General features: G+C 41.4%; 1 protein-coding gene across 1 annotated transcript in view; it reads left to right on the top strand.

The window, feature by feature from the left end:
- Positions 1 to 6,219, top strand: part of BCL2 (B-cell CLL/lymphoma 2) — a 95,161-nt gene extending 88,942 nt beyond the window's left edge. Inside the window, exon 2 of the mRNA XM_014941014.1 lies at positions 4,900 to 6,219. Coding sequence (XP_014796500.1) covers positions 4,900 to 5,034 — 135 coding nt within the window. The 3' untranslated portion in view covers positions 5,035 to 6,219. The remainder of the gene's footprint in view (positions 1 to 4,899) is intronic.
- The last annotated feature ends 20,855 nt before the right edge of the window (positions 6,220 to 27,074 follow it).

Here is a 27,074-nt window from a genome sequence, read left to right as displayed (position 1 = left end):
TGGGCATTGTGGCAACAGAATTCAGAATAGACACAAAGGTGAGGAGGGGAAAAAAATTAAATCTGGATGGGGATTTGATGAGGGAGGGGTGCACGTGCCAAAGCCACTCCCCAGGGCAGGTTTGCCCGCTGTGGTTGGCAGGGCTTGTGTGGTGACACCTTCTTTTCCTTCCCATTGTAATTCAATAACATGCAGCTGGCCGGACTGCCAGCATGTCGGCACTCCCGGGCATAAAAAGATACCGGCCTCTCTAAAGATACCGACCTGACAAAACAACACACCTCAGCACAACACGGTCAAGGCCTGAGCTGTCCTTATTTGCATGTACTCATGACTTAAGCTTGCATAAAAGACCCATAAAATCTTTGGGAAAAGAACAGCCACAGGTTTGTCTATTTTTTTGTGTTCCAAGAACTTTTCTCGTTAGCTTCAAGATGACATTTTAATGAGGTTTCACTGCATAGAAAACATGGGACGACTTAACCAGCTCTCTCCACTCCCTCCCCAAACTCCTTCTGAAATGAGTTACCATTCGGGAACGAAAGTTTTTATGAGAATATATGTCATTTATATGGAGGCAGGGGTGAGGGAAAAGTCATTCAGCTGCTAAACCTTGGCATTGGAGCTTATGCCATTCCCTCTCCTGCCCCGTGCCAGGTGGCAAGGCCACCTCGTTCAGACCTGTGCAGGTTTCTTCAAAAGCCAGGAGCTAGTGTGTGTATGTTTGTTTGTTTTGGAGCCACGGGGAGGGCAGCGTAAAATAACCTCAAGGCAATTCCCGTTCAGTAAAATGGAAGTCTCACCGGCTCTTCATTCAATACACTGTGGCTCAAGAGGATATCCTGTCAACCCAATGATAACGAGGGAAATAAAGTCACTTCCTCACCAGCTGTTTGATTCAGGTAGAAAAAGGAAGCCTTTACTTCCTCGTGTTTGCTCTCCCCACCACCCCCTCAGCCAGAAATGCCAGGCTGAGACTGGCTTCTCCCTCCCTATTTTCAGTAGGGAACCATCTGATCCCTAGGGCATCTCTGGGCTCGGCCTCTGGGAAGGCCGTACGTCTCTGCGGCCAAGAAGCTCTGCCTTGCCCCTTAAGCAGGAGTAAAGGCTGAGCTGCAGAAGGACCAAGACTGAACAAACTCGGCTCGATGCGCAAGCAAAAAAAATGCCTGTGTAATTAAAGATGACATTTGTTTCTTGGACCGGAGCTGCCGAATTTGGGCCAGCGGAAGAGCGGGGTAGTGTGATCTGGATGCTTTGTTTGGAGCCTGCCCTGACTCAGTGCGCTATTATGCCTCCTAATCCTCCGAGGGTGACAAACTCCACTTTTGCTCTGGGCTCCCTGCAAATCCCAGGAACTCGGGCCAGGAACACGCTGTGTCCTCCCTGCCTATAGTTCAACAGGCAGGAGGGAAGCGAGGGGTGCCCTCGGGGCGATCTTCCTGGCCTGCCAATTGAGCCCAGCGAGGTGAGGCAGGTATCTCGGGTGCTTTGGTGCTCAGAGGAGCTTTGGCAGAGCATCTTTCCCTTCCCCACTGCCACCTTTCTTGCTTCACAGAAAGAGTCAGCGTAAAGTTGCATAGTAAACCAGCAACGGACTGATTTGACTTAATAAAAGCTTCTTAAGAAATTACTTTTTAAAAACTTACAGAGCTGAATGAAGAGTTCTTTGCCATATAACTTTTAACTGCCCTGATATAATTTTACATCCAGGATATAACTTTCCATTAAATTTTGAATAGGTAGGTCTTAAAAGCAAGGCCTGCAACCATTTTCTTTCCAATTGTGTAAGACTTCCAGAAAGGTTGACCAAGCCTGAACTTGCCTGAGTCTATTTGCCAAGGGGACCCTTGCTTTCATTATACAGAGTGCTTTTCAGAGGACATCAAGTGTCTCAAGCAATTTTCCTAAACTTATTTGGTTTAGCAGAGATTCTCTTATTTTAAACAGACTGGTTTAGGTGACAAAAATCCAGTGACAAATACATGGGTTTACAGAAGGAGACAAACCTTATGAAACAGTTGAGATTCTGTTAAGGGTTCTCTTTGTGCTAAAATAGTTTTCGGCAATGGGTCATGCTTCCCTCCCCCCCCTCCTTGTTTTAGTACATAAAATGGACATGTGTTTATTTAAAACAGGTTTGAAACTTAAACAAATAGTGACAGGCTGTTCAAACAAGCTTCGGAAATAGGCCTAATCAGGATGTTTGAGAAGGGGAGGGGGAACGATCATAAAGAGCTACTTGTAATATATAGCGCAGACACCATTAGGTTGGGTTCATGTTATTGTTGTAATAATCTCAGACAAAAAGTACTGCATGCTGCACATTTTTTGTTAACATTCCTCTTTTGAGCCATAGCTTATGCCATACTTTTGCCTTGTCTTCAAGTTTTACTAGAACCCTCCGTCCATCTTCATACCCAATACCAGGAGCTCTACCGAATCATTAGACATGGCCTCCCAGACAAACTGGGATGTTCCTAAACTGGGCTAGAAGGGGGGCACAAAATATACTCATTTTTATATTTATACTGTGTATGCATTGATTGTCATGAATATACAGAAGTGAGACCTTCCCCACAGAAAGAAACTATGGAAATCTTAACATTAAAATGTTTTCACATGACTAGCATTTTCATGGATGGTTTTGGGGCTTTTTTTTTTTTCATTTCCTCTCTTTTCCACCCATAATAATATCACCAAGTGTTGAACTTTACCCTTGTTGTATTTTTATAAGGCCTGGTCTTGAACTCCCTATACAGACAAAGCTCCCATGGAAGTCAGGGAGTCTGCACTGGCGACAACAGGATTTAGCCCAGTCTGTAACATTTTAGGATATTGTGTTACTTCATAGCCTTAAGGAGAAATAAAAGCAGCTTTCCAAAGAGCTGCACAGCAAACTGAGTGTGTTTTTTCAGCTCTACAACAGCACAGCAGAATATTAAGGCCAGAGTTTGCAAATGTCTATTTCAAAAATGAGGCAGCTAAGCAAAAGTTGCCAAATTTTCTCCGGAATGCAGAGTTCGCGCTAAAACATTCCTCGCAAAGGTTAAGCTGCTTTCACTTAAGAATATACCTTTGGAAATCCAAGTTTGAAAATTGCCTGGAGGAACAAGCATTGAGAAATAGCAGGAGGCAGACGTATTTTCAGGTCAATCTGTTGGCCAAAGCCTATTGCTATTTTGTTACCAACTCTTCCCTACTGACACCCACTCTTACCTACAACATGCATCAATATTACTTAGTGTAATAATGTACTTTGGAAGTAAGTACCTATTATTTATTTGAATCTCAGTGTCTAGGGAACAGGAGTCAAAATGGCAAAATATTAAAAAACCTTACACGCCCTCTCGTGGTAAAACCACAAACACTTTTATTCTGACAATAACTAGAGATGGCTAATGATGGAGGCTAATTTGACTACATAATTTAAAGAAAATTAACTCGGCTGGAAGGTTTCTATTAATAATGGAGACTTTCTCCTTAATTCCTGCTGTAAACCATAACACATATGGATTTCTAGAAGGCAGGTTACCTCCTAGCATAGTAACATTACAAAACAGCTAAAGGCACTGTAACGTAAACAGAGAATGTTAGCTTCTACCAAAAATGGGAAGTCCAGAGCAATAAAGGTAGAGATGGAAACCCCCATATTAGATAGCTATTTCATAGGTTTATCTCAGTAGTTTGGGGGCAGACCTCCATTGGCTGCACAATAAAAGAGTTGCCATAAATGATGCCATCAGTTTTATCTCATTTTTAAAGTCATTCAGCTTCACTGTTTACTGCTTTTATGCCATACGGTGTGATTTATGTGTCTCTCAAGAATGCTTTGAAGCTTCACATTTGTTAGGAATTGGAGGCTGAAAGAAAGGCGTTGCATGCAGAGTATCACCCACCTGATCACGAGCCCAGTCAAATCCCAGTGAAAAACTTCATCTTTGCTACTTAAATAGCCTTTCCTTTTGGTGCCTACACGCACCTCAAGACTTCTCCAGAGCAGCTTACAAAACAGCTCTCCGTACATGGAGGAGTGCAGCTGGAAGGAGAAACCCAGCGTGGTTTGGGCTGGACTGAGGGAGAGGATTCCCTCTACACCTCATGCCAGGTGACTTACGGGAGACCACAAGAAGTGGCATCACTCTGTTCTTCCCCTCCTCTTCCTCTAGCTGAGTGTCTTGGCTGGTGGGCAAGTCAGACTATCAAGACAATCCCATGGCAAGACAGCTCTCTTTTAGGCAGAGCTGTGGGATCAGCTGGTTGGCCCAAGAGACCCTACAGCCAGACCATTGCCACATCCAAGGCATGAGTAGCAGGAGCACAGGACCAAGGTGTCACCCCTCTTGGTGACAGTTGTGAAACACTATCAAAGGTGTAACACAACCCTAACGGCTTCAGTTCATACAGAAGAAACATCTATGGTGACTACTACACATGATCTTCTGAACCTATCCCAAGGGAACTAAATAAATACTGCCTTATTTTCAGCAAAGCTGACCAGCAATATGGATGCCCCACGTTCAGTGGAAATGAAAGGTTTGGAGAATGAAGGTCCATATACCTTCCTTTGTATATGTTTGTATATACAACATTCAGGAGCCAAAATGGTGGTACTCATATTTAAAAAAATTTATACTCCTATATTTTCTGTTAGACTGGGCATGCCTAAAGCAGAAAACATGATCGTAAGTAATTACAGCAGCATTTGTAAAGAAATAGGCAGGAGAACTTTGTGCTAAAGACTGCACAAAAACATAGCTCCCAAATCCCTATTTTAGTAGGTTTGTGTGGGGTTTTTGTGCCAGCGTGATTGCTGGATGACCATTGATCATGAAGAAGTTGCCCTCCCTCTCTAAAAAAGTTACCGCAATTCTGATGTTCCATTATTTCCCTTTCTAGGATGCCTTCGTGGAGTTGTATGGCAACAGTATGAGGCCTTTGTTCGATTTCTCCTGGATCTCTCTGAAGACTATCCTGAGTCTGGTTCTGGTGGGAGCTTGCATCACTCTTGGCGCTTATCTTGGACATAAGTAGAGTCACCCAGTTTATCGTGGATTACAAAAGTCTTTCAAAACAACAAAATAATATTTTTTTTTCTGTAGCACAATGATATTTTATGAGCAAAACAACTTCCCATCTAAAGATTAAATCAGCTATTACTGCCAAAGGAAATATCATTTATTTTTACATTGCAGGAAAATTATTTATTAAAAGATATTTACATTTTAACCTGCTATTTTCAGAAACTCTGCAAGTTGTATCTGTCATCACATCATGTTGTTATTCTTAACTTTAATGAGCCCCAAAGTATTTTAGGTCCTTTTTTTTTTTTTTAATTAATGCAGCTGGCTGGATTATTTTATCTCTGAAGAGCAAATGTACTAACAAAGACCTACCTGCTTACACTTACGAGGGCAGTTACTTGAGCTGCTAAAGGCTGCATAATTTTGTTGATTTTCCTTGCATTTTCCGGGTGACTGGGAGGGATCTGAAAGACAAGGTCAGCGTGAACAAAGTTCTCACCGTGTCCTGCTGGCAAGAACTGACGGAGTAGACGATTCAACATGGTACATACGTGAAGTCAAGATGGCAACTTCTCGAAGGACACCTGGCTATCCCTACAGGAGAACAGTTGGAAATATGATTGCCTATGCCTTGCAAACATGCGTTTTCAAGTTACCAGTTGTGCCATCACATCATAATCACAACACCCTAATACATGTCGACTCAAATACTTTTTTTTTTTTTTAATGGAAGTGTGAAGTTAAATCTTTGGAGCTTGCAGGAAATTGCCGTTCCAATGATTTTCTCAGCTGTAAAACGTTTTTTTGGGTTTTTTTGCGGCTACTGACACAGAAACATCAGGAGACCTTAAGTGCCTGCTTCGACAGAGCAGAGCTGGAGTCTGAAGACCTGACCTGTGTCCCACTTTAGTGGGCTCATATCTGCAACTAATCCTGTTTACTTACTGAGTTCCTCCGGGGGTTTGAAACCAATTAGATGCAGTCTCCAAATCCCTGAAAGTTGAAAAAGATCTTAATTTTATTTGGCAAGAAGCAGACCTCAGCTGAGTTACAGATTAGCTCTGACTATCCTTGTTTATCAAACTGGACACCAAAATCAAGTTCATTTTCATAACAGGAAAAGAAAGTGAGCTTTATCCTCCTGCCCCTCGCCCTCAAAATTATTTCATGCTAATAATTTCCTAAGACTGTCTACAGAAGAAAAGACGATGAAGAAACTCCAAATCCTCTCTCTGGACAGAGACTCTTTGACACCTCAGTTGCGCAGGTGCCTGCTGTCGTTTCAAGCGAAAATAGGGGGGAGGAAAGGGGGGGGCAAGGGGCAGGGGGGGGAGAAGGGGAGGTGTGAAGTCACCTGCTCGTGTTACAAAATGCAACTCCAGTAAAATTAATGCAGAGTACTCAGTGTGCAGTTTTATAAACAGATCTGTGTTATGAAACCAGACGTGTCCATGCGTTTTAAAGTGGGCCATTCCGTGCCCTCGGAGGGGGCCAGGAGTCCCGACGAAGCCGAAGAGTCTGAAGCGTGTCCCACGGGCTGCTCCGAGGCAGGGAAATGTCCAGCTTCAAATGTTTTTAAGTCAAGCGCTCCTATTTTTTCTATGAAACTTTTGAAATCTGGGATTTGTGGGTAAATGGATGTCCAGACATAAAGAAAAAGGTTGCAAAGCTCTGGATAAAATGTACCCTACAATACATAAGTGCTCTAAGGGTGAAAAAAATACAGTGAATAAACTGTAGATTCAACCTCAAGATTACAGTTGATTAACTTTGTGGCATTATATGCAAAGGATCTCCATTAAGTTGGGAATGTAATATGTTCAATGTTAAGGCTGTAGTTGATGTTGTGTCTTCAAAGCTGCTTTTTTGTTTGTTTGTTTGTTTAAGAGTTGTACATCTCAGCATTTTTACTGCTATTTAGTCATGGCACCTACACTTTGTATGAGCAAAGATGGACCGAGCTTACATTTCAAATTTGAAATTACTTTTAATTTTATGGAAACATAGAAAGGAAATATTTCTAAGAACACAAAAATGTGAACTATGCTTGAGTAAAGAAAAATCCCACCATCAAACAAAAAGCACCTGCAATGTTTTCAGAGTGCTTCTGTCAGAAGTGGGCATGCTCGTGTAGGGTTCATGTGAAAAATATTTGAAATGGGAGCAACCAAATATTGTGGATTGAGTGTGGGCTTTGGTTTTTTTCAGCTTCCAAGCCGAATTTGTCTGCAGCCAATTTCACAACTGGAATTGGCTGGTATCAAGCTAATGTTTCATTTCACAATCTAGTCTTCGTTTCAATTTGTGCCCATACGCCCATTAAAGTTCATGAACTATTAGACCTCAAATTGCTTCAATATTGTTTATTTTATTAAAGGTTTACATTGTCAAAAGTAGTAAAAGAGTAACTATCAATTCCAGTGCTGCTATACTACCAGGATAATTTGAATGGGTTTTATTTTTTAATACCTTCCGATGGCAAAAGTTTTTTAAAGCTGCTTTAGAAATAATATGAAGAAGACACATGATACACATTTAAATAAATACTGAGGATTTTGTGTTCTGTTGTGTCTACTCACTGGACATCCCAGCGTATTAGTTAATACTAGGCAAAAAGAAGAATCATGATGACTGTTGATTTTATTTTATTAAAGAGCTAATGGAGTTTTCCCATCCTGACTGCAGAATAGTACAGTATTGTGGCTGCATTAGGTATAATGATAGTTGATAATACATTTATTAAGAAACATATTAGAAACATTGAATGTATATAAAAGCTTGAACTTCTTTAATAAAAGCCTCTCCTCTCACTCCTGCATTTCTTTTGCAATAATTTCTGTCTTTCCTGTTCTTCATTACACTTCCACTAAGATTTTTGTTCCCACAACATGCCTTATAGACTTCCACACTCCAAGACTATGCTTCAGTGAAAATCCTTCCCTGTCACTATGTGTGCACACACAGCTGACCACTCTCAGCATATACAAGCTGTAAAAGCAAAAATAAAAAGAAGGACACTTCTGAAGGTGGATAGGTGTGGAAGATCTGAGGACAACAAAGGAAGAGGTCAAGAAGTGGAGGGAAACAGATTACTGAAATATATCCTTGCTTAAATATAACTGTTATCTGGAATTTGTTTACCTCTCATCCTTTCCGTTGAAAAAAGGATGATATAATGCACAATAAAAGATTACAGAGACCCCCATTATTATTTTTCACTATAAAACTTTGTGAATTTGGTGGGCAGTCTTTTGCAAAACAGGAAATCCACAGGAATTTAAGAGAAAGACTTGATTTTACTTTATTCAATTAATTTGTCATTAATTTCTTTTCACTGAATTTATTAAGAAAATAATGAAGGAAAATATTTTGCTTCTAAAACAAGTATCTGTAAGATCACCTAAGATGTTTTATAGATCAGCAACTTAGGAACAGATGAAAAAACAAGACAAAATCTGCAAGTTAAGTATTCTGAAACCAGAGCTGACGCAGAGGTTGTTTCTTAATAGAACAAGCACTGGATCCACCAAAAGAGTAATGGGGCTGTCGAGGTAACTCAGAATATACAGATAAGGGAGGGGGATGGAAGATATGGAGAATGACATTGGTATGTAAGAAAATGTCAAGTTTCGTATGATGCAGGAGTTCACCCAAGATGGTCTGAAAATAACTGTTAACTAAAACCAGCTATAAATGTGTGCACTACATGACTATAATGACTAAAAATTTTCAATTACAAAATTATTTGTATATTAGTATAAAACTATCCAATCATTATAAAAGTCCATCAATTTGCTGTTGTGACTGGGGATTATACAACCTGAGTAAGGTTGCACTAATAAGGAACAATTATGGGGAAAAAAAAGAAATAAAAAAAAAATGTTTCTCTGAAACCAGATGTGCAAAGGAAACATGAAGGTGATGCAGTTCAAAGAACACAGACCCAGAACCCCCAACCCTTGCATGCACAGGCTCCCCAGCCGGGGCAGTGGGAGCCAGCTCTGCGTAAGGACTGCATGCTCTGACCCTGAAGCATGACACTGTGCTTAGCTGTGCACCTGCAATCCGCTCCACAAACCTACAAGTCCTGTTGATTAAAAGTATAGTGAAGTAGCATGTTTAAAGCCTGTCTTTTTTTTTTTTTGTTTCCTCTTCCTATCTTTAAACAAGCTAGCAAAATGATTCATTTGTATTATGAGTTAATGGCTCAGTACTATATGAAAAATTAAACATCTTTTGATTTACGAGTATAAAAATACTTTCTCACTGCAAAAGCCCAGCTTTGTTTTTCATTCCTCTCTCTCTTTCAAACAAGGCTAAATACAAAAGAGCCAATTTAATCTGTATTTGGTTTAAATCACACTCCTATACTAAGTTAATGCAGCTTCATCACGCAATGGAATTGTTTTCAAGAAGTTATACAGCATTAAGAATTCCACACAAAACCTGTATATTTTTATAATTTAAATAGCGTATTTTTTCTTTTTCTTCTGAATATTTGAATTTTAATTATCACCAGCATAAATGTACATAAGCAAATATCGTTTATCCAGTACCTTTGGATGATGTATGTATGGTAATGTAGTTTGTCAGTTTATCATCATTTAATATGATTATGTTGTTCTTTGTCTTTAAAATGTTATAAGAACATGCTGCCATTAAACCTTCCATGTTTGTCTAGTTAATATTGTGAAAAAATAATAAAGCACACTGTGAGTTACTTGTTTTGCATTTCCATTGTTTAGGATTTGTTGATAAAAAACTACTCAAACATTTTGTGTGATCCCATCAATGAAACATAATGTTTCCTTCCTGGTAGTTTTATTGACATGTTCTGCTCAGCATTAACATCTGCAAGCCACAGTGATACTGTAGAAATATTACTTACCCACGTGATTGATGTTCTTCTCTGAATCCAAAATATTTGATGATTTTTGTAAAGCCATAGACCCTGGAACTATGGGAATGCGACGTTCCTAAAAAACAAAAGGAAAAAACTTCTAAACTTCATGATAGCAGAGATGCTTTAGAAACCTCTCACCTCATTGAAATGTATGCAACAGAGGCACGTGATGTTTTAAATGTATAATTTTTTTTTTTAGTGCTGTGATATTTTTCAAGCTAATATCAATATGCTTAAAAGATATGGGTGGTCACTTGCACTCATACCACTTTCCTGTTAAACCAAAGGGACTCTGTGCAAGAACGGATTTATAAAATTCATCTCTGAGGGTCTAACCAACTAGTCTCCACAGCTGCCCATCAAGACAGTGGAGAGGTGATACTCAAGAGTAGCTAAGGTGGGTTCTTTGTATGTGTGGACCACCACAACAAAAGACGGAGGAGCTCTCTCCTTGTTTTGACTGTTTGGAGACTGATTAATCATGTTTCATAGTGTAATTACCTCTCACAACACCCCATTATGCTCACTACAGCTACTCCAGAGTTGTAAGTCTGCAAGCCAACACCTCAAGGAAGATTGTTTGAAGACTCTGGTTTAGTCTAAGTGTCTTTTTTATCACAGCTCCCACTGCCTGGGATCACAAATTTAGTAAGTCCATCAACTCATATGTCACTCTTTCCAGGTAGGTTCATTGAGTACTGCGAGCTCCAAGTGGGAAAAAATCAGTACTTACCTTCATCCAGTACTTGGAGGAGGACCCATAGGAACTTCTTATAAATACAACGTGAATTATGCACTAAAGCCACCCATAAGAAGTATCTGTGATGCCGGCAGCTGACAAAGGAGGTCGCACAGCTTACATTCAAACACTTACATGCTGTTACCCCATCTCGTCTTTCTCTGGTTCCCCCGAAAAGAGCAGCCAGAACCACATCTACAGACACAACCCCAAAGACCTGCACTCTGGACTGATTCTCTAGAGTGGAAGCCTCCAGAGAAGGCTGCAAAGAGCTAGTATTTGCTAGCCTCTGATGTCTTGTGGAAAGGGCAGCAAGACTCTTCCATTTATTTACTAAAACTACTTTTCGTCCTATTAGAAAGGAGCTGGAAAAGCACATTAGCAAGTTTCAACAGGAGAAAAAGAAATATTTTTGTTACTGCTAAAGGTTTGTTACAGTTATGATTGGTTCCCAGCAAGTATTTAGGTATTTTGCTTCTTAAAGGCTCATATAAACCAGCTCTCAAATTACAGTTGTTGCCACATACCTTCTGTGGCTTTAGTTCATGTAGAGTATAGCTAAATTAGCTCAGGTTAACTGCCTTAAGAATTATGCAGTGTAGCGGTGATGACAGTGTACTGTCATCAATGCACTTGTTGTGAGTCCCTGAAACAAGTAGATTAATGCCTTTCAAGGACAATTCAGACACATGGAAAAAACTGTGTCTGTGTTCCTGAAGACAGAGAAGGTGGAGGAAGTCAGCCTGAAACTGAAAGAAGCAGCAATGGCAGCAGAACACAACTAATAGACTCTATCCTGAGCTGGTATTGCACTGTCCCGCAGGTAACGAGGTTACAAAAGAAGAAAAGGATTTGGAGGGAAGTAGCCTCAGCACTGTCTTTTTTTTCTATCTAGGACCCAAGAAAAGAAGATGGAATTAAATCTCTCCAGGGAGGCATACTGAGTTCAGCAAAACCAGGTAAATTACTTCAGTGATTTCCCTTTCTGCCTGGTCAGATGATTCCAGTTTCTTTAAAAAGCTAACAGATTAGTACTCATGATTAAATGCATACCTTACCCCTGCGATCAAGCACAGTGAACAGATGGGGAGAAGAGAAGAGGTCTGGATAAAGACAAAATTAATGTTAGACCTGATAATTAAAGTGGGTTTTGGCTACCTGAAAATTAGGTAGGAGGACATTTGAAACAAGTTTTGATGGATCAAAACCAGAAAGCTCCCTTCTTAAAATATAATTGAATGGTTTCAAGCCCTGTAAGTCTCCAGAGGAGCTGCACTGGTGGCAGCGCACGGCAGTCCCTCTGCGGCTGCAGGCTCTCAGTCCTGTAGTACCTCTAGCTCCTGCTTTTGTCTCTCTAGATTATTAAATATTTAATGAATGATTGCAAATGATACAAAGCGAAATTTCTTCCGGTAAGAATGTCCAGAGAACAACTACATGCCATTTAAGTTTCACGTAACTCCTGACCCTAAGAGGAGTTAGCCTTCTCCTTGTAGCTAACTTTTTGATATCAAGAACTGCCTCTGAGGAGGTCTTGCTCAGGGCAAAAGACCAGGCAGCCAAGATTTGTACACTGCAAGAGACTGACTTCCATGTGTGAACAAACAAAAAGGCAGCTCTTGAAGCATCCCATCATAGTTCTTCACTTACTGCACCTCACTACAATTGAGTGTGAGTACCGAAAACTTCCAGAATGGCTGTTTAAAACCTCAAAGGGATAAAAGCACGAGTCAGTTGAAACCATCAGTATCTATTTTTTTCAGGACTTCTCACTGTGCAGGCACGCTCCTTGCTATCCTGCCATATACTCAACAGTGCTTCTGGCTGAGTTTGGCCAGAAGATGCCTCTTGCTCTCCAATGGGGATATCTGCTCTGGTACTGACATGTGCAACTCATTTAAAACGTATAAAGTTGCCTCTTGGATATCCTAGATAAATGTATTAGTGTGCCCTCTTCTGCATGCATCCTCCAGAACTCCCATTACAAGCATGACCACAACACTGGGAATGCAATGCAATGCTTTGATTATAGTGAGAAGCTAACTGAAACAAGGTCCTGGTCATGCAGATAAAAATGTGTATCTGGAGCAGACAGTACTGGTGCAAAGCTTTATAAAGCCACAGGTGACAGAAATGAAAGCCAGCCAATCTATTTATTTGGAGATGAAATGGAAAAGGAATCTCTTTCCCTCTCTTTGTCCACCTGATACACTACAGACACTTTTCTGCCTACATGGTCAGAGAAGCTGTCCAATGCTCTAGTTCGTAATTTTCTTGAGGTCACCTGGAGTTTTATGCAGATTTAAATCTCTCCTCACCTGTAAGTTCCCTCTCTGAAAAGATTACTGATCCTCAATATATACAGTAAGTAAACTTTTCCTTTTCCTACCTGTGCCTTCCAGATTATCACAGTTCTCACCTCACCAGGAACAGTAAAGATCCTTTGGCAGATAAAGTCTAATATACGTGGATGATACTATTAGTGGATTACTAACAATAGCATCCAAATGTGTATCTCAGGCCACACTACTGTGATCATAAGCACCATGGTGGTCTCTGCGTGACTGGACCCCTGAGCTGTGCTAGTTTCATCCAGATGATGAAGAGGCATCTGATGCCATTTCCATCAAAGCAGCCACAGCCCATGCTAAGGTGTTTACTCTGGCTGTAGGGGGATGAATGACACCTGATCCAGCATCACCTAGTTAGAATGGCACAAACAGGCATTATTCCAGTCACCATAAAGCCCTATGGCAGAATGTTAACTTACAGAAGGGAAAAAAAATAATTTGGTCAATTTGACACAGCAGGGGTTACACTTGGCTCAGCACTGTGTGTAATGCATTTCTGTAAATGCGTGCCATGCAACTACTTCATATCCCTTCAAAAAGTACTCTTTCTGGCAAGTACCATGAATCCCAAGATTGAATTTATTGAACCACCAAGATACAGTGAGAAATCTCTCCATGGACAGGGCTTCACATCTTATACACATGAACTGACAGGCGTATCTGACACAAACACACAGAAGGTCAGTGCGTGCAGACTATTACAGACCACTGACTGAGGCCACAAACATTCACACTGGGGTGCTAACAGCTTTCACAGACTCCTAATCTTTGTTTTTGTTGGGACACCTACATCGGAAATTGTGAATGGAGAAAATGCTGCTTTCAGCACTAAAACAAGCAAAAAACTACACTGTACATTATAGCTGCAGTGAATATAATCATCCATGATTTACTAAAAGCTTACACAAAAAAACCAACTCACTTGTCAAAAAGCCTCATGTTCTCTTCTGCGGCTCAGCCTTCCAAGACATTTCTGTGACAGCACATACCTCTAGTTGTCTGAGAGTGCTTAGCAACATCCAAACTGTGCAGCATTTCACAGAATCATAGAATTATAGAATGGTTTGGGTTAGGAGAGACCTTCAAAGACCATCTAGTTCCAACCCCCCTGCCATGGGCAGGGACACCTCCCACTAGACCAGCTTTCTCAAAGCCCCATCCAGCCTGGCCTTAAACACTTCCAGGGATGGGGCATCCACAGCTTCCCTGGGCAACCTGTTCCAGTGTCTCCCACCCTCACAGTGAAAAAAATTCTTCGTTATGTCCAATCTAAACCTACCCTCTTTCAAATTGAACCATTGCCCCTTGTGCTGTCACAACCTATATGTTTCAAATCTTAATAGCATCTCAGAGCTATTGAAAATAAATAAATGGACACTGTGACTCCTGGATAGTTTGGAAAGAAAACAGCAGGAGGTTGGAAAGTGAACCCAAGTGCCGCATGCGACATCCTAACAGGCAACAAGACTGTTTGGAAATGCACTCCCTTCAAGGCAGTTATCACTGCAAAACGATGAGGGGCATCACGCCTCCATACTATGTGATCCCCCAGCGCTGCAAATGGCAAACCAAAGCAACTTTGGCCGAGCAGCCCCTCTTCCTGACCAGCACCACATCCACTGCCCTCTCCCTCTGAACAGCAGAGGAACCCACCGGCAGGACCCAGCCACGCAAACCACGTCGACCAACCTCACACACAAGCTTTGGCAAGCTCACCTTCATGGCGTAAAGATGCCAGCACCCTCTAACACGCCCGGCAGGTGGAGGAGAGGCCACAGCATCGCAGTATAATTAAACGTACTATTAAAGGTACCCTGCAATGCCATCAGCAGAGCCTGGCCAGCAGGGCCTGCCTGCTGCTCCACGGCCCAGGCGGCGTGGCCTGACGGGGACCGCTGCCTGCGCCGCTCTGCCCAGCGATAATTCCACCCGAAGCCAGAACTGGCAGCAAACCAAGGTGTTCTCTCATGAGACCGTAAATTAATGTTGCTGAAGGGAACTGGCTGGGAGTTCACGTGGCTCTAGGTTTGCTTTCCATCTGGCGCCGAACTACCAATTCCCTCTCCAGCTAGGAATAAAACAGGTGAGGTGCCTGGGCCACTCAGCACCCCCTACACATTACCAATTTCCTTTCATCCAGGCCTTTAAAAAAAAAAATAAATAAATAAAAAATCCCTGATCTTGCTACAGTTTTGAAATGTTATAGGGGTTTTTCTTTGTACTTAAAAAAGCAGCTGTTATTTCTCTCCAGGCTTTGCAAACATTCTTCCCATTAAGTAACTCATTTACTGCTAGCAGCAGGCACAGCTTCCTCCAACACACAGCTCTAAAAGACGCCGATACATTTTACACTTGAAAAACGTGGCCGTGGAAAAGAAACAGATGTATTTTCAACAAAGGTGCTCATTTTCAGCTCCTCCTCACTCCTCTGCCTCACAGACAAGGTATCCAACTCGAGCTGCTGACCACCTAAATCAGCATGATGGATTGTCCCAGTGTTTTCATTAGGGACATAAAATCAATCTTTAACCAAGGACAAATAGCACTGCTTCCAGCTACATCCAAGTCACAGCTTCCAGTTCTGGAATTAGACGTCAATCCTGTTACTTTGCGGCTGCTTCCTTGTTTTCTGCCAAGATGGAGGGGGGAAAGGAAGGCCAGCCCAGAGGTCATAAAAGATATTCAAAAGTATAAAAGGAAAAAAACTATACAGCTACCTTCCAACAACAGATGAGGCAGCATCCAAGGTTCAGATGGGTCCAGGCTCCTCTTCACATCACACACTTTTCAAAGTATGCTACCAACTCGAGAACTATTCCCACCATCATCTACTGCAAGACTCTCATTCATATCAGTCGGAGCCAGGGAAATATATTTTAGTACTTGCACTGGAAGGGGAGCCATCAACAGCTGCAGAACAGCTTTAACTGCTACACAAGGTTATTTAACTACCTGAGAAAAGCGTTTTTCAAATGTCCTCACGTTTCTTAAGTTCAAGTCAATTGCGGTGGGAAGTTCTGTGGCTGGAAAAAATCAGAGAGCTGACCCAAGTCCTGCTCATCCCTTATGAGGACAAAACCCCACCTGTACTTTTACAATACTTGCAAGCCCCTTTGAAAGCAACACCAAAACCTGTGATACAGTCAGAAAGGTATTAGGAAAATGGAACATGACACACAGCTGTGACATGTACCACAAGTGAGCACAACACGTGCAAACACAGATGTACCCCACTCTAAGCGGTATCGGTTTCTCTCCTCATTTTGCAAGTGTGACAAGTGACATATTACCTCAGACTTTTCCAAGGCTTTCTGGAAGTAATTTCTCTATGCATCTCCAGAATGCCACCAGCAAGGGCATGATCAAAAAGTCTCCATTCACTTGCCCTAAAATGTTCAACATCTCTCCTACAGGAGAAAATTATCAAAAAAAACAAAGTCCCTGGATCATTTCTTTGATTTAGTAGTTACTTGGAAAGAATTAGCTAGTCAAAAAATATGTCAGTTTTGGCAAACAGAAGTATACACACCCATATAAGAAAAAAAAACCAAAATAATGTCCTTCATTTTCAACTGTATGTCCACTGCCGAATCATCCTTTTCTTTAATTACAGCTGACAATTGCACAGATGTCTCTAGTGCAGTATGCTCATAAAGACACATTCATTGCAATGAGATACATGACAGACTTCACACTTAACAGTTGTCAACATAACTTCATTAATGTGTCTTGAGTATCCATTTGCCTACCCCCACCCACTTCAAAACCAAAATTAAAACCCGCTTTTCTTCTGTCATCACATCCTCCAACAACTATCACCACTCACTCGAGTGTTAGGAAAATAAGTCACTGCTTTTTCCATAATCTCCATCAACTAATGCTACTTCCAACAAAAGCAGTGTACAAACAAACTTAGAAGTCACAAATGAAAGAAGCCATTTCCATTTCCCAGAGACCATATCTATTTATCTTGCTGACCCATCCAATTAGGGGGTATGATTCACCAATGACTAGTAGCACAAACATACATTCATGTCTTAAATTCTGTCAAAACATTACAAAATTAGACAGCACGGAGCAGCTACCATTGTCACTTTAATGATGTGCCCATGATGACTGTAGCTGGCAAAAACAAATGTTGCAGCGTTATATGAGCCCTTTTATGACATAAAGTATTTCCTATAAAAATAAGCTTGCATACTTATAAGACAACAGGGTGGTAGAGGTCAGTTATAAAAATTATCTTTACTGGGTAGAAGAGACCTAAATATTCTTACTTGTGAATGTCAGGCAAGTTTACCTTATTCACACGTGGGGCAGCAGCCCCAAATGGAAACAACAAAAGCTATGGGACCCTAAACAAGAAGAATCCCTGTATTTCATATTTGTGCTAAACAGGAGCTGAGCACGTGATGGAACATGTCTGCAGACGGAGACACCTGAATGCAAGAGATGGTTAGCAGATTTCATTTTTCGAGTAAAGCCATTTATCAGTCAAAACTACTTGTGACTCATGCTGAGATTAAGTTTTATATTAGAACAATTAAACCACCTGTTTGTGTCATCATTGAGAAGACTGATAATCAACCTGCACACATGCACATTGCCATAAAGGTCTACTGACAGCAATAACCAGGGACTTTATTACATCACTGCTCGTTTTTCATACTCTCACAGGAATAGAAACAAAATGTTCAATGCAGCCACCTCTTTATGATTACTTGAGCTGAGGGAGGACTATAAGGTGGAGCAAGTTCAAGTAGGATCCAGCAGGTTCTCCCTCCTCATGAGTCCTCCCTATTCATACCAGGCTTTGGATTTTGCAAGACATTTGCATCTTTAAATCCTAGACAGAGCTAAGGGTGTCATGAACCTTGTAAGGGGCAAGCTTTTGGTGACCTTCAGAGCCAGGAGAGCACTACAATCTGAAGGGAATATAGATGCTAAGAAGTGGGGCACCAGCAAAAGGAAATTTCCCTCCTTATTAGAATTTGGCTAAGGAGGGAGTCCCTTTGAATCCCTCCACTGTTGTCTCACTGTGCTCCTTTGCTGTCTCCCCTCTTTTGCAGTGCAGACATGTGTACATATATAGCTGTCACTTAAGACCCCAGCACTGATGAACGTCCTCCTTATTGTCAGATGCGTCTCCCTGTCACTGGGCTAAATAGACAGGATTTACCATCACAGGTAAGTGCCCTCATGAAACAATCAACCTTGTGAGACAACTTTTTCCCTGAGTTTCCCTCTCTCCTCCAGTCTCCCTGACCTTGTTTGATGGGAAGATGGAACATAGTAAGGGAAGGAAATTGCACAGCTGGAAGTTCCCCAGGAAACCTTGGAATAGTTCTCCAGTGGAAGAAAAACATCCATGGAAGTTATAAAATCACTTCTAAAACTGATATATCTGCAGGAAGATATATTGCAGGAAGTATGTGGTGTATCTTCCTTCATAAATGTGATCTGAATATATGTAGGCAATTCAGTAAAACAAATTCAGGTTCTGGCAAATGAAGACTTTCTATTACTCTACTAAGTAGAAATTCAAAATTACACACAAGAACATAATAAAAAAAAAAAAGCAGTCATACTGACAAAAGTGTGGGATCTTTAAAAAAGTGCATTTATTTTGTTGAAAATTCCATCTAAATGCAAAAGCTTAATATAACGTTAACTATGATGCTGCTACTCTACCTGCATAATCAGCTTAATGCTTCTAAAGATTTAAGGAATAGTGTAGCAATTATGTGATTGCACCTTAATACCAGCTTTAAAATTAAGGGAAAAAATCAATTCTGTATGCTTCACAGAAACAAGTAATTGCTTTAAATCCATCTTCCTTGAAAGCAAGCTGTAAACTCTCCAGTTTCAAAACAGACAGATGAATCTTATGCAATTTTTCTGGTTTCTAATTATTAAGATAATTCATAATAAAAAGCTGGAGGGGGGAGAATTAGGTGCTAGGGAAAGACGTTTGGGCACACATCAAGCACCAAAATGGATTCAGATTAGATGAAAAAGAGAGAACAGAACAGCTATTAAACTTCTGCCTAGTCTTCACTGGGGCTGTTGTTATAAACTTTGAGTACAGCTGCACTTAATGAGTTTGTGTAAAAGCAGACATCATACAAATGGGAGAAAGTAGGAACTTCATCCAATTAGATAAGAGAATTGGCCAGCAGCCTCCAATGAACTGAAAAGCTCTTCCAACTTCAGGGATGAGAGCTAATTATAACTCTATTTTTGTGTGTGTGCGATGCTACTAAATTATTAAGAAATATTGTCCTGTCAAAAAACTATGTCATATGCACTGATTTGATTTTTACAGATAGAGTATATGCCAGAGACATGGCTGGAAAGTGATTAGCCTTGATAACAAAAGAAGCCATTCTGCTGTCAAACTTTGGGGTGCAAATGGCTTCCCTTCTCGAGTTCCTCCCCAAACCTGGGCAACCGGGTGGAACGGCAAGAGTTTCTATTCCGTCTTGGTAGTGAAGGATGCAAGGAAGACATGTTGACATAGATGGCTGCGTGCCTGTTCAAGGAAGGTAACTCAAGAGACATTCACTATTGAAATTAACGCACAACTAGGGTATCTTTTTTTCTTTTCTATTTTTTAACACACAATAATAAGAAGAATCAGAACTGTGCTAAACATGAACAGGCAGAAGGGTTCTTGCTGTTCCTTGCTAACAATGAGTACCTTGTCCAGGGAGTGGACTAAGCTACGGAGGAAGCAAGGAAACAACGTTCCTTCTCCTCCTCCTTAGTCACCCCCAGCAATGTCCCCTCAGCACACTAGGCTACAACTACTTAGGGTGTGCAACTCCCAGCAGCCATGGCCCAAACAGCCTCCTTGGCTCCATGGCCAGCTAGGTCCCTCAGACACCTCCAGGCAACACCGTCCATCAAGTCAGGCAATTTTCAATAAACAAATGACATTTTAGGTATGGGAAAAAAAGCGTGAGAGGGCACGTGCTCGCTTTGTGAAAGTACACACTGAGGGCAGCAGAGAGGGGAAGTGAAATTAGAGAATGTATTAATTGAATATTAGAAAACAGGTTCAAACTCCAGACGCTGCTACTTTGCTTCCCTCATAATGCTTTGGAATAAGTGCTTCTGGCAACTAATGGGATTCCTGATTGATAGGCTAACTCCTCATAGGCTCGCTGGCAACCTGTGCAGACCGTCAATATGAGTATGAAGCATAGCTTGCTTTTCTTTTCAGGACAAGGTGAAGCCACTGGGGCTCCTTGAAAGAAGCCAGAAAAACAAGACACAAAAAAAAAAAACCAACCCAGAGCAGACAGAGCACACCAGAAGGCTGAGACTGCTAATGGGACAGCTGTAAACATGAATGAAATATTCAAATATGGGATTTAAAAGGGCAGTGAGAAGGCTCCAGAATAGCATTATGTTTGAATCTACCCAAGCCATATTTCTGAACTAATACATTTTAATTCAATTATCCTAGAAGCACATAAACTAATTAACTTAGATTTATATCGTCAGGAAGACAACAGAGCGAGCAACTTCTCAAGAGACTTATAGCAATCTTTTGAACTTTGAATGAAGGCTACCAGTGCAACTCGTAAAACTGCAAGAGAAGAGGTTTAAGGCTTCTAAACACAGATTCAGCGTGTCAACTTAGAAATGCTAAATAAAAGCAGTAGTGCCTTGTTAAATGAAAAGCAAATCACCAAGAAATCAGCTTTCAGGGATCAGCTGAACTGCCACATTGTACTCACACAGAAAATTACCCAGCAGCTTTTTCTGAACCAAGAAACACAAATCAGTTTTGCTTAGCGAACGCGGGAGCCAAACTCTTCTATTGTGAGGGTTTCAATAGACGCTCAAATAACTTTGACAGTGTGGAGGGGGAAGGGTGTCTCTGACCCAGTTTCTATATTACAGCGTCGCTTGGGTGATGGTGGTACGAGTGTTCTCAGCAGAACCTCTTTTCTTTAATTTTCCTCTCCTGCTTGCCCACTATCGCTTTGTCACTTTGTTTAAATAATCCACAGATGTTATCATAAGATTAATTGAGCTTAATGGTTCCCAGCGACTTCTTATGGCCATTCAGCTGGTGATGTCTTCAGCACAGAGGCCCTTTACACAAAGGAAGAGGAAAATTTACTTTTTTTCTTTAGCTTTCTCATTTCATAGCCATTTTGAAAGTAGAGTTCTCATTTCTTCCTGACATCTTTGCCCAAAACCTTGTAATATGCAATGAGAAATTTTGAAGGTCAGACCCTCTTCACCCAATGGAACCTAAATGATTTTTTTTCTAGGCTCTCCACCAAGAAGTTTCTTGCTACTTCTCATGTCACTGATTCAGGAGAAGATGCAACTGCTTCTTTTTGTAGAACAACAAAAGCCTACAGAGGCAGGCAACTGGACTACTGAGCAAGGGGATACATGCCTGAAAGAAAGGCTCCACGTGCACTGGTTGCAGGAGAAAAGGGAGTCCACACGTGCAGGCACGTAAGGGCAGTGTCCCCGCCAGGCACTCAGTGCCAGATGAACTGGGATGAAAACACTGAAAATCCAAGTAAGAGAGGCAAAATCCAAAGGATGCACATGAAGCTAAAATGACAGGTTCTTCCCACCGCAAGGGCTGAAATGCACTTATGAGTCTGAACATCCACATACTAATTTTCTCTTTAAAAAGCCCTCACTGCTAGCCATGTTTCAGTCTGGTTTTCAACAGATCTTGAATTATTATGAACCCTCGCTTGTCTGCTTTGATATGTCACAAGCCATCACTAACCTGACAGCTCTCTGGCAGAGTTTCAAGCATCTTCAAAAATACAAAACCAACATTGCTTCTAGTGCTGCCCCCACTTCCAGCTCCTAAAACAAAATCTAATTCAAGGGCTTGAAAAGTGCAGAATTGGAAACAGAGCTTACTAATGTCCCAATAAAGAAAGTTGAAACTAAAAAGTTACGCTGCCAAGAGCAATGGAAGAAAGGGGGGGAAGAAAAGCTGGAGCAGTTGTATGTCAGCCCGTGGGCTGCACAGCCACAGCAGGGGTAATCAACCCTTGAGAAGCACACAAACAGTTCTGCTACCATAGACTGAGACTACACCAGGTGACTCCCAGCACGGGTACACAAAGCTGGCAGTTACTGCACAACCCAGACCCAGGCAGTGGAAGGAGGCGAGACAGCAAAACATGCTCAGGAGACCCCTGTTCCATCCTATGTGAGAGTTAAGCAGCCAAAGACCTAAGGAGCCACTGCTGTCAGCCACAAGATCACTTCCCAACTCTACCCTTCCTTGGCTAAGGAGTGTTGGTGCACGTTTTTAGGATTAAGGAGACTGCTCTAGACTAAAAAGAAAAGACTAAGACTGGAGAGGGGAAAGTCTGAAGAAAAGATGCTATGTAGTTTTCATTTTTCCATCAATGATACATTTGTATTCTCATTCTGTTTGAGAAACCGGGTCCCCTTTTTGCTTTCCTCCTCAAGTTTTCCTCCTTTATTTCCCATTGGGGAAAAAGAGATTGATAGGAACATTTACATTATAAACCTAGCTCATTTTTGGCTTGAAACCAACAAATTTTACTTATCTTTCTCAGAATGAACACATTTTCTGCAAATATTTTTTATCATTTGAAAACTCACATTTGTTAAGAAAATAGTGGTGCTTAAAACTTTTGAGCATTTCTAGTGATTCCTTCTTCACGAGAATTGTGGTACTTCCTTGGAAAACATTCTACAGCTAATTTCAGGATTGTTATGTTCACTCAGGTGACAGAGGCATAGTTCCCTCTGCTGCCAGAGACTTTGCTCTTGACTTTGAGCTATTCAATTTGCCTTTATGCTCCTCAAATCCAGCTATAAAATAGCTATTGTAGCAACTTGTACATTACAGAAGTACCATGGGCATAAAACCACTCATTATTGTGAAGCTCCTGTATACTGTGGAGGAGGAAAGTATAGAATATAAAATAACTCACATGAATTAGGCTTTAGAAAGATGCTGCAGAGGATGATGAACTTGACTCAACTGCAACGTGCAACTGAGCAAAGCAGTGTTATTTCCTGAGTGACCAAAGCCTTATGACACTCTTACTTTTGCAAATAGCACCACAAAATCTCTACTGGATTACAGATAGGCAGCACTTCTGTTTTATATCTCAGCCAGAAGACAAGAATCATTCTGCTGTTCAATGAGTTAAAAACATGCAAGTGGATCAAACAGACCAAAAGGGAAGGCAGCCAGTACCACAGAGTCAAGACCTATGGAATAAACACCATCATTCCTAAAGCACTTTAGTTTTATCTCCAGTGGAAAAGCCAGGCTCAGCCTTGCTTTGCTAGCGGCATATGAAGAACTCGCTGCCTGATGCAGTATGTCTGCGACGTTGCCTGAAAGCCGGACATTTGTAGCTCCCCCCATGCAACTTAAAACATGTTTTCTGAATGCAACCTTAGCAAAAACCCTTTCCTGACAAGAACTGGTCTAATTTTCTTGTTGGTCTTTGACATCCCTCATCTAGATTCAGGGCGGTCTATTTGCCTTTCTCTGAAGGCTCCTTCCCGTCACACGCCGGAGCTGAGCTGGACATGGTGAAGCTGGTAGCAACCTGGTGCAGATGTGTACCAACAGCGGTCTTGTCCCCAGGGAATGGCCGAGAGCCTTCCTCCTCCACAGAAAGCAGCAGATTATTAGCAGTACCCAGTATCGGAGCTGGTGGGGAAGGGAAAAAAGAGAGAAAAACTGAGAAAAGCAAACCAGATGATTAAGGAGTAAAGAATGGCAGATGAAACTAAAAATAGTCCCCTCGGCAGTTGTAAAGGAAATTCGTTTGACAGGAGGCTGCTTCTTTTGTCAAGAGTGGTTTGTTATGCAAGAGACGATACCAACACCGGCTCTTCTTATCTTGGTTGTCAGTTTAACTGACAAAAAGGAGCAGGGGTTAACATCACTGGAGCCACAGCCAGTCTTAACATTTGTTTGTTTTCATGCATGTGCATGTTTTAAGAGGCAGCTCAGGGATTAATACTGGCAAGAAACTGTGGTGCAAGCTCAGTTAAGCAATTTCACAAAAATCTTAAGAGTACTCACTCGTTATTAAATGCAAAAATTAAGCTTCTGCCCGCTGCTGCTTTTGTTCCCCTGCCTCTTGCTTCAGCCTTGCCAAGAAGGGGATCGTGGTGACCTTCCCACACAACAGAAAACTTAATGCTCACAAGTTCTTCCATGCATGGGCATCAGGGGACAACCTTGCCCCTACTCTGCTTTTCCATTCTCAAGGTAGGTCACCCAAAACATATGGAGCTGGAGCTTTTGGATGCTGGAAAAAGCAAAATTAAAATGATCAAAGTTGTTTCATTGCCCCTCCCCACTCCTTCTTGATGCTGAGAGTTCAACAGCATTTACACCTCTACATACAAAAGTAAGAAGTAGGAAGGAAGAGGCTTTAAAAGACACCACCTTAACATCTCCTCTTTTACAGAAGATAAGTCACTGCAAAACCAGGAGGAGAAGGAAAAATGAGGCCATCTGCATCTTCCCTGACAATTGCCCAGAGGAGTGCAGGTGAGCCTGTATGTTCCTCATTAACGTGCCTTCTGGCACGCCTGCAAGCTTTTAGCAAGCCTGTTGGTCACAGCTGCCAATATCTGCCTGTGAGGAGGTAAGCAAATCACAGTCGGGCCAAGTTAAACAAGTAAAGGCCAGGACTTTGAAAAACTCAAGAGAGAGACACACATGCACACACATGGTGTGTGGGAGTGAGCTCGGGTATGATGTAGGTGTGAGGGAAAACAACTCTTACTAGTCGTCTTTTCATCGGACTTTCCTGAAACATTCATTTTTAGACCAAGTATGCCGCATGAAACCCTGGGTTAGTTGAAAACAGGACACTTTCAGACTCTCCTCTGTTCCCCTTTTCTGAGGAAATGTTCGGCAGCACAAAGACAGCAACACAGCAGTCCCGTCTCCTCGGTGGGTTAGCTGAAGTCATTCCCTGTGTCCCAAACATCAAAGTGTTTGGTAGGAAAATAAGCAGCAGGATACAAGTTAAGTTGGTGCAAAGCCCCTGTTGAAAAACAGATAGCGGCTTTGTATTTCAGGTTGAAAATGTGCACCGGATTGAAATGCTGTGGACTTAATTTGTAAAGTTTCTTAAAGATAACTCGATCCAATTTCCCGCTCTATGCGGGAAGACCTTGATGGTGGATTCTGCCCTTCACCAGCCCCACCTGCCATGAACTGCTCGGGCCACAGGATGCCACTGTTGCATCTCTTTTTCAGGAGGTCAAAAGAAACTGCGATAAATCGTTTCTGTGAACCGGACACCTTAATTTAATGCCTCTTTGCCCTTCTTAATGCATACAATTGCCAACATTACAGCCCCAGACAGACCAACCAGATGTAAATAGCTCAGACTTCCACAGGATTACGTGTTTTGATCAGGAACAAAATGTTTGGATACCTTTTAAGGCTAGATTACTGAACCAAGCATCTCCATGGGTTCATAAATTTTCTGTGCACAAGAAACCTTTCCAATGACTGCTAGGAGTGTTGACTCCAACCCTGATAGTTTTGACCACAAAACAAATATCGCCTGTTATTGGATTTTATCTACATCCAGATGAGAAAAGAAAAACACGAGATGGGAGAGTAGATTAAATGAGAGAGAAGACAGACTGCTCGTAATTTCTACCTCTTGTAAAAGAGGCAAGAGCTCCTACCATGTTAATAAAACTTCATAAATATTTTACTAATATAAAATGGAATGTAATGTATTCATGCCAGGAGACAGGGAAGTGGCGTGAGCTTCCAGATAGCTCCTCTTGCTGCAATTTCATGCAATTTGCAAGCTGGCACCCAGAATCATAAGCCCAGGACTACCGAGACCTCTGGGTCGATCAAGACAAAGGCACCTCACAAAAGGTCCCCCAGTGTGAATTTTACAGCAGGTCAGACCGCAAATAGCTGCACTGGATCTAAATGTCCCCTGAAAGCAAACTTCAGCAAACTTCAATAATTTACATTTAAGTGGTAAATTATTATAGAAAATTAAGTATGGGATTGCAGATAGTCTCCAAGATTTACTCAGACGTGGGTTCCCCCAAGTTCAGCACAACACAGACGGAACTCGTGAGAAAAGACTGCTAAGAAATGAAGGAGAAATTTTAATCCTAACAGTTTCTCAGATTTCAAAAGCCATTTTGGTTTTGCTCATCATTTTTGAAGGGGGAAAATGGCTTCAGCTGACTACAACTCAGCTTAAGAACAGGGAAAAAGAAAACGAATGATAAGGTTTCAGATACAGCCTGGGTGGCCAGCAACAGCAGAACTTGAGGAAAGTCAGCATGAAAGTGACAGCTGTGGTGATGCAGAGCATTACCGAGGCTGGTGTTACAACTCTGTACTTCAAGCTGATATAAATATGAAGGGGCCCACAGATAACAGGCTGTTAGGATCCAAGGCTTCAATAGAAACATCGTCACTGCCTTCCGCCTGTTTTGGACATGTCCCAGAAGCCAGCTATTCCCCAGCCAGAGTCTAGATTCAGTGTGACAAAGTCCCACTTTTCAGACAACTGTGTTGTAAGATTTTTAAATCAGATCTAGGCGCTTGCTCAGAAGATGCTGGGAAGGACTCAGCCTTGGAAAAGAAACAACTACCAACCAAACAAGTCACACGTTACCAAGGACAACAATAAAAGAAGCCTAAGGAGGGTTTCCATTGCTTTTAAAAATAAGTGTTTGTAATAAGCACACACTAAGGATACAATATTAATATTAAATCAATCATGATTGTTTACATTTCTTTTGCTGAAGCAGTGTTTGGTGTTGTGGTGGGGTTTTCCACTAGGATAGAAAAAAATTGACCAACACATAACAAATTACTTAGTACCCAAACTCAATTTACCTTCCATTCCAAAGACCAGGGATTTCAAAATTTCTTTAAAAAAAAAAAAAAAAAAAAAGAAACCTGTAACATCAAACAGTACTAGGCATTTATCTTCAGAGCGGTGCATTACAGGTGACCTCTATAGATTGGAAATAGGATTACATCAACAAACCCTTCTCTTTAAAGC

This window comes from Calidris pugnax, unplaced genomic scaffold (assembly GCF_001431845.1).
Source record: "Calidris pugnax isolate Ruff unplaced genomic scaffold, ASM143184v1 scaffold8, whole genome shotgun sequence".
NCBI lineage: Eukaryota > Metazoa > Chordata > Aves > Charadriiformes > Scolopacidae > Calidris > Calidris pugnax.
The sequence above is the reverse complement of the archived record's forward strand: the minus strand, read 5'-3'. Positions and strand labels throughout refer to the sequence as shown.